This window comes from the organism of the source record quoted next, unplaced genomic scaffold (genome assembly GCF_019419815.1).
Source record: "Pyrus x bretschneideri cultivar Hongxiangsu unplaced genomic scaffold, Pyrus_bretschneideri_v1 Contig82, whole genome shotgun sequence".
NCBI lineage: Eukaryota > Viridiplantae > Streptophyta > Magnoliopsida > Rosales > Rosaceae > Pyrus > Pyrus x bretschneideri.
In genome coordinates, this window is record NW_025999823.1 from 1,611,651 (window position 1) to 1,620,705 (window position 9,055).

The window sequence follows — 9,055 nt, forward strand, 5'->3', positions numbered from 1 at the left end:
GAAAAAAAAAAACTTCACACGACGTAGGTGTTGCGTCGCGCAAAACAACTTTGCGCGACATAATTGCACCTACGAAATTTGCTCCTTCGCGCAAACATGTTTTTCTACTAGTGTTTGTACAAGCTAGCAATATCCCATTGAGTTCTGTTTGACTTTCAAATGGTTTTCCACCCCTTAAACTCTATAAAAACTAAGCTCCCTCGTCTATTTTGTCACCGAACACTCCAATAGTTTCACATTGCTTAGCTAGCTAGCTTGCAACACCAATCCACCATGACTAAATTGGAAGTGGAGGTTGTCTCAACAGAGACCATCAAACCCTCAGCTCCAACCCCAGACCACCTCCGCCGCCATAAACTCTCCTTTCTCGACCAAATCCAACCCCCAATATTCATGCCCATGGTCCTCTTCTTCCCTAAGGATCCTCACACCCCCGAAGTCCCCACGGAACGCTGCACGAAAATCAAAACCGCCTTATCGGAAACCCTGACCAATTTCTACCCGTTAGCCGGGCGAGTCAGAGGCACCCAGTACATCGATTGCAACGACGAGGGTGCCTACTACGTGGAAGCCAAAGCCAACTCTAACATCATCGACATCATCCAAAACCCTAACCCTTTCGACTTCAACAAGTTCATACCGTGTGCGCTCGACGCTGCTAGCGAACTCCCCATATGCCTACAAGTTACGTTCTTTGCATGCGGAGGCATGAGCATCGGTATGGGCATGTCGCACAAGGTCGGAGACGCCCTGTCATATTTCATGTTCCTCAACAGTCTCGCCGCCACTACTCGCGGGGAGCCCGACTACGTACACGCCCCCGAGTTTGTTTCCGACAAGTACTTCCCCCAACAGGACTTGTCCGGGTCCTACCAGCATAGTAGCGGGATCATCAAGCACAACATTTCCACTAAGCGCTTTGTGTTCGACGCTCCCGCGGTTTCCGCTCTCCGAGCCCAATCTACGGACGTCGAAAATGAACAAGCGAGGCGGCCTACACGTGTGGAGGCCTTATCGGCTTTCATATGGAGACGATACATCGCGGCCTGCACCAGGCAACAACAAAACAACAGCGCTGACGATGTCCCAGCAATGTATACCGTGTCTCATGCGGTAAACCTGCGCACGAGAATGGACCCACCGCTTCCGGAGTATACATTCGGGAATGTGACCCGAACAACAATCTCCGTCCCACCCATACAGGTGGAACCGAAAGAAGGATCATCATCTGACCCTTCTCTATATTCCGTAGTGAGCCACGTCAGAGAGGCTCTTAAACAAGTTGACAGAGAGTACATAAAGAAACTGCAAGAGGGGGAGGCGTTCTTGAGTTTCTTGAAAGAGCGGAGCTCACAGGTGAAACGTGGAGATGTGGTGTCGTTTACCTTCACCAGCTTGTGTAGGTTTCCAATTTACGATGCTGATTTTGGGTGGGGGAAGCCTGTTTATGCCGGGTCCGCGAGTTTTACATTTAAGAATTTAGTGAGCTTCTTTGACACAACAAGTGCTGACGGTGTGGAGGCTTGGATTAACTTGAAGAAGGAAGACATGGAAAAATTTGAAGCTGATGAGGAGGTTCTCAAGTATGTTTCACCCAACCTGAGTTCGAAGAATTCAGGGTGAAAACCGGTTTACTAGCATGGATTGATGTTTGTATGCATTTAATTTGTTACTTTACAGTAATTTCTCTGAGTTCTATTTCATTACGAAAAATAATAGAGATATTATGGTTTTAAACCATATTTATCGACATAGAATGTAGCGTTTGATGGTTAAATTCTATTTCTTTAGTGATTTAAAGAAGAAGTTTAACCATTAACCGCCATATTATATGATCTACAAAACACAGTTCAAGTAAATAGTCTCTCTACCATTATCCTTTTGTTAATGTGTGTGTGTAAAATTAAGTTGCAACATGTAAAGATGTTTATGTATATCTATTTTTTTTTTTTTTTTAAATCATGTTGTGTGACAAGTTTGTTCATGATTAATGTCGTCGAATAAATTGGAAGAAAATATTTCTGTCACTACAATTGTCTTGTTCTAGCTTTATACCCTAATTAATAAATCTTAAGATGCTATAATAAGAAGATAGTTTTGTTTCTTTCCCAAGTTGAAATTAATAACTGGACAAAATTGTGTTTTCTTATTTCAAAATACGCAATTATTTATTGAACTAAACTAAATTTTTTATTAGAAATTAATCTCATAAAAAAGGTAATTACTTAATTAACTACATCTGTGGCCATAGGGTGAAATTCGCCATAGTCTATTCGGACCTAAAATGGGTGGAGATGACCGTAGCTTACCACCCGTTATTCCTTTTTTTTTTTTTTTAATAAAAATAAAAATTAACTACATCTGTAGATCCTCAACTTGGGGCCTTGATCCTCTATATACATACGTACATACATATAGATGCATTTGTAGATCATTTAGTTTATATACAAGTGCTTCACTTTCGAAGTCCTATAATATGCCAAATAACATAAAAAGGCACTAATTAATTAAAAAGAACAAATAGACGGTGTGAATAATTAAAGTAACATATTTATGATGAACTGTTTATTTATTTGATATACTTGAATGGCTCAATGATCTGTGCTTTGAATTAAATTTTATGTATGGATGATCTTCAAATGAAAATTAAGAAATTAAATTGTTTCAATTATAAAGGTTATATGATGCAAATACATTATTTGTAAGGGTGAGATATGTGGATTCCCCAACAAAAGATGCAGATATTATCTATGACTGGGGAAAACATTATCTTTCGTTGAATTTTATTATTAATTTTTCCTTCTAACCAACATTTGCCACCTATTGTTGTTTTCTAAATTAAATAGAAAATTTTAGGAGCTTTTTTATTGCCTTTTTTTTTTTTGTGTCGATAAGATAAACTTTAGAATTTAATGGAGTCCTGCATATTACTTTCTATTCCTCAATGATACACATAAAATATGTCATAGAAAAATCAATGTGTTGTATTCGTTAATAGAGAAAAAAGGAGCTGGAAATATTGACAAATACGCAGATAATAGGTAACGACATGTGTGCAGGCACTATATGGGTCTCAGTCTCAGAGTTGGATGATTGCGAAGGCTTGGGGCACTAATATTTGTTTCTTGATAGGTACGCACGTTGGCTCATGCTCCGACTTAGCGACAATAACTGGATGGGTATTAAAAAAATTAATCAACAAAGAAAAGACGTGCAGAAAAGGAAAAAACAATCATCAACAATCAACAGCGTTCAAATGGGGACGAGCTCGGTAATATGTTCTAACCAAGAGCATGCTCTCCCTACTGAATGTAGAGTCTCTTTTTCTTAGACTATGTGGTTCCAAAAAATTGTAATTATTCACCGTTTGCTCTTAATTTAACAATGGATGAGAAAATACAATAACAAAGGTTCAATAATTTTTTATTGTTGGATTAAGATTGAACGGTAAGTGACCACAATTTCTTTGAACTATGAAGTCTAGTAGAACGAAACTGACTACATACTCCTTACAAATTACATCACACCCCCAAGAGCTCACTGCTGATCTAGGCATTTCCTTTTGATATTTTACCGATCGATCGGTTTATTAGTAATTGTTGACATATAACTTCATAATACACTCTGTTTACTCTTTTTCCTCATATTGTTTTTAATTAAACTATTAGTATCCCTTTGCATTCAAATTTACTACCTAAACTATCCTTACAAACCCAATTCAAAATCACCATCCATCGGTCAAAACTAACATATTTTCTTATATGAAAGTGTTTTAGGGTTTTAGCCTAGGGAAATATTATTAGCACTCTAAAAATCTCACTCTACACTCCTCATAAGTGTATTTTTTTTTTTTTCCAATTATAGAAAGTTTGAAGTGAAAAATGAAATTTAGGAGTGTCAATAATAATTCCCTCATCCAAAATAGAACAATAAAACTGAAACTGAATTTATTTTATTATTGTAATTAACAATGTCATATAAATCCTTTGACAAATTATTCTACAGCTGGCCCAATTGTCGATCTGATTAAATGTGTCATGTAGATAATGTAATCTATATAACGTTCAACAAATATGCCATCTAGCTATAGATAATCTTTTTAATTGTTGATGTATATATGCAAAGACTTTTATTGAACTTTTATTATAATATTTTTTTTTTTTTAGAATAAACGGTATTATCTATACTAAAGGAAAAATGATGGGCTTAATCTCACAATAAGCTAGTAATAATGTGGTTTAAATTCGTCTTACCACATATCTGAGTTAACTTGTAATTATGTTAGTTTTCTACCATTTGTGGGCTGTTGCTTTCGTTACCGTACGTCTTACCACATATTAGTTTTGAACTATTTCTTTACTAATGCTTGAGGTTTTACCGTCTAGAGACTAGAGTTTTCTTCACAATCCTAACAATAATAATAATAATAATAATATTTTGTTGTTTTGGTTGTGGAAAACTTCCACTGGACAAGGAATTTTATTGTAGAACGTACGGTACCGAGATGGTTCTTTCCATGTCGTAACTAATAATTGAGAGTGGTTGACCTTTGTGTCCACCCAACCTTCAGCCTCCTTTGCAAAACCCTAGATCTAGGAATTTCACAGCTGCCGCTCCCTTGCTTAGGCTTAGAACTGGTGGCAGCCCTTCCCCCTCCCTCTCCTAGCCTCTCCTCCCACCCCTTTATCCTCTATATTTCTGCACTCCTTTCTCACATTTCTTGCAGCCCCCCACCCTCAACCCTCGTACCTCTTCTTCCATCCCCTTTCCTCTTTTCCTACGTTTTCTAAGAGTATCTCCAACAGAAACCCTAGACGAAATCCGTATAACTATGTAGTCCATAAATATAGGGACAAAAGGCTACCAATGAGCCTGAATTGAAGTATTCAAAGTATCTCAACATATAGGAACGCGCGGAATACTTCAAAGAAAATCTCAAATATGAGAACTACATATAGAGACTCAAAGAGTGCACTCCATTAATTTTGAGTGGGATGCTGCTCTTTATGTTTTTTTTCTTTGTTTTTGGAACCCACCCACGTGGGGTAGCTTCTCACTTAATTTTCTCATGTACGTAGTTTTTTTTTTTTTTTTTTTTTTAACTCTTGAAAAATCAATGGTAAAGATTCATTTTTTTTATTTTTTATTTTTTTTATCAAGGGTCACAATACTCCAACAAAATGAACAATAATTTTTTAATATTTTAATCCCTACATTTTGGGATTATGCTATAAGGATTTTCCATTGCAGACAATATTCTTTTAGGGGCTCGAATATTCCTTTAAAGTTCTTAAATGAGTCCTCAAAGTTGGTGTCTCTCATTGGAAATGCTCTAATGTCTCCAATTTTGCATTAAACTATGGAAAGGGTTGGACATGGGGTGTTCCCGGCAACGGCTTTCTTACGTGCTTGCAGTGGTTGGTGGTGTAGATCTGATGTTGTAGCTTTCTCTCAGTCGATTGAGTTTTTCCAGGAACTTTGCCCTTGGAAATTATGTTCAGACCCTTTCGGGTTCGTCGTGGTGGTGGGCTATGACGGTGCAGCAACGTGGGTGGCTTTGGCCTGGTAACCCCTCTACCACCCACACTGTTTCTGCACCCTTGCTAAAATTGTGACCCACACCGGCTGACGAAAATTTTGGGCAGCTCGTTGTGCTAATAAATCTTATGCAGGTTTATGGGTTCATGGTGGCGTTAAGACGAAGATGGTGGCTCAAGTTGGGTCTCCCTTACGACCCCACCCTCTGTGTGTTGTCTAGGCTACGGTTGGCGTTGTACGTGCCTTTGCCCCTATGCCTCCTACCAATTCTGCACTTTACTAAATAGATGTCCGTGTTATAAATCAAATAAGAATGATAAGGGGCGCACAATGTCGTTGCGTAAGGCAACTCGAGGTGCTGCCAAGGAACTGGAGTCGAGCACAGGATGAGCGAATACATTTCTATGAAAAAACAATATCCTGTAGAAAGAAGTCTTCGTTAATTATTTTCCGACCACCGTGAGATCTAATTCAATCTTCATAGATTTCTTGAGAAATTTTCTTACGTGAACTTCTTTTCCTTGAGAAGAAGTAATTTGGACTTGTCATTCGATTCATAACCATTCAAACACAACCAATATCTATCAAATATTTTATTCTTTTAATAGAAAACTTCATTTTAATCCTTAAAAAAGATGAGTTTAGGACTATAACCTTGTGTAAGATTAAAATCCAATTTTAGTCCCTAGTACATTTAATCATCTCATTTATTAGTTATATTTTGATGTTTTATTTATCTTTTTATTCCTATTTTAATGTATTAATTACATTTAAATTTAATTTTCATTTCATTTATCATAATATTTTAATGTCTACATTTAGGCAACTAATTTTTTTTTTATTTTTTATAATATATAGTCTGATAACAATTTTGTATGTTCTTCATTTAGGTACATTAATATATTTGAATATTTCGGTATATCCATCAATACAAATATATAAGTACATTAATTCATCGATAAAAACATATCGAATTTGTCATCCATGAGATTCGAACCTAATACATCTCATTTGAGTATTGACTTTTAGGTACATTAATTCAATATACTATATTTCGGTACATACATTTCGGTACGTACATTTTGGTACATACATTTCGGTATTGACATTTAGGTACATTAATTCAATATAATACATTTCGGTATGTAAATTTTGGTACATACATTTTGGTATTGACATTTAGGTACATTAATTCAATATAATACATTTCGGTACATACATTTAGGTTCATTATAATATATTTTGGTACAATCATGTAGGTACAAAAAAGTCAATCATATATATTTCGGCACAATACAATCATGTATTTATATATTTTGTATCACAAATTTCTTTTAATATTTTCTCATTTATGTTCATTTATAATTAAAGAACTAAATATGTGCATATTAATAAAATTAAAATTTAATGTGGAGAGATTAAATAAAAATACACATTAAATAACGAAAATTGAATTAAATTTTGATATAAGTACACTTTGAGGGATTAAATTGAATATGTAATCTAGCACTAGGTTTTTTTTTAAATTTTAATCTTTTGCAAGGACTAATGTTCAAAACCCCTTTTTTTAATTTAGTTTTTTTATTTTTTATTTTATTTTTTTTTATGTTTTGCTTGTCATGTTTCGACGATTTGTTTATGTCGCTACGGTGACTGTGGCCTTGCTGCTTCTGATGACTTTATGTGAGGCTTTCGATGCTAAGTATGTCACGTTTATCGTCTTTGTGACGTATATGTCTAGTTCTAGTGGCATGGTTTGTGTGATAGCCATATTGGGATTTAAAATCATTTGTGTTTTGTGCTAATTATCTCCAGATCAAGAAATTGGTCACTGAAGCATATATATACCCATCTAACACCTCTTGTAATTGATTGTTCTTGGTAACGAAACTCTATCGCTTATGCCAAAAAAAAAAAAAAGAAAAAGAAAAAGAAAAAAAACCCAACAAGCAAACAAACTAACTAATTATTGACTTTGTGTGTTCATGACATGCAAAATATATTGCTTCACCTAATGATTTATACCTGTGGACATGCAATTCGCGGGTAATGCATATAAACATCGCATTTGAAGGCTTACATTGAAGGGTTTCGAATCTTAAATATAGTCTACTTTTATTCATCACCAAACCTATTATCAGCACTAAACGAACCGCAATTGCTTGAATGAACCTTTAATCAACTAGCTAGCTAGAAATATTTATTCATTTCTAAGCCGAGATGAGTCTAATATGAATACAAGTTATATATCCAATTGCTTGCAGCATTTACATATTTTATACAATTGTGACTTGAAAAATAATGAAGTTGGTTTGCTAGACAGTTCTTTCATTAATGTTTTCTGGCTGGGTATTTGCTATCGGTAGTGACATACTCTGCTTTAATTAGGAAATTAGGAATCGACCTTTTGTCAGGCGTCATGGATGAACTCATCTTTGCCTTTGGTTATTGCATGCCCTAGCAGGTTTTTCAATGTGGTTTATTTTTTTGCCCGTATTAATATGATTTTTACAAGAATCGGGAGTTTTTGCAACACTTATGTGATGGACTTATGTGATGGACAATAACACTTCATGGTTAATTATGTCTGCTTGATGAGAGGTAATAAAGCTTGATGAGCACTTTATCTGATTGATGCGCACTTTACGTAGCTAACCCTTGATTTCAAGCCGTTAATTATAAAACTTATGAAATGGAAAACGAGATAAATCTGGTCTGCATTCTGCACGTAAACTTCTTTTCAAGTTTGATTTTTTGCGGCATTATATATCATGATAGGCTAAAAATCAAAGTAGTGGGTTAATCCTAATCCTAAGAGAGAGAGTTGAATAATATTAATTGAACCTTGTGAGTATGTCATGCGACTCTGAATTTCTCTTATAGTGTCCGTGCATAAAGTCTACAAAGCTAAATCCCTTTACTTACTAATATGCATATGACATAAGAAGATGGATAGTCAGATTGCAGATTATTCATGTACGTACTAACTGTAATCTTAACAAAAACCAGGCCAATTTTGTAAACTGAAGCTAGAAAACCAAAATTTTTCCAAACTTCACCACAAATAAAAGGAATTTAACTCCTAATTTTGGAGGAATTAGAGTTTTTGGAGGAAATGGTAATATTTTGATTCCTGAGTATATGCACTGCTAATTTCTTACTGTGAAAGATCTTCTTACTTGTATTTTCTGGTCAGAAAGGAAAGACAGGTTTCCAGGGTAGATTGTTTTGTACATTTATCTTTACGCGAAAGGCCTCTTATGATATCGATCTCATATAATTGCAGATTTCAACTGATATTTATATACATCCTAGTTTCTGAAAAAGCATAGAAAACCCCCAAAATTGGACAGAAGAACGTCACCGTTTGTCATACAAACATCATGAAGCTGAGTTCTACGGAGGAGTTTTGCAATCAATGATAGAGACTAGCAATTAACGGATTTACTCTACTGGCGATTATTATTCTTGATGAATTGACCTAACTAAACTCTCTATCAATTTTGGGCGGTAGAAT

General features: G+C 35.4%; 1 protein-coding gene across 1 annotated transcript; it reads left to right on the forward strand.

Moving 5' to 3' along the window:
* Nucleotides 1–273: 273 nt before the first annotated feature.
* Nucleotides 274–1,623, forward strand: LOC125473318 (stemmadenine O-acetyltransferase-like). Its single transcript, XM_048575970.1, has one exon. It carries the CDS (start codon nt 274–276, stop codon nt 1,621–1,623), a length of 1,350 nt encoding a protein of 449 aa, XP_048431927.1.
* Nucleotides 1,624–9,055: the final 7,432 nt, after the last annotated feature.

Bases quoted from the DNA above. Each gene is read 5' to 3' on its own strand.
- LOC125473318 (XM_048575970.1), top strand. From the start codon at position 274: ATGACTAAATTGGAAGTGGAGGTTGTCTCAACAGAGACCATCAAACCC.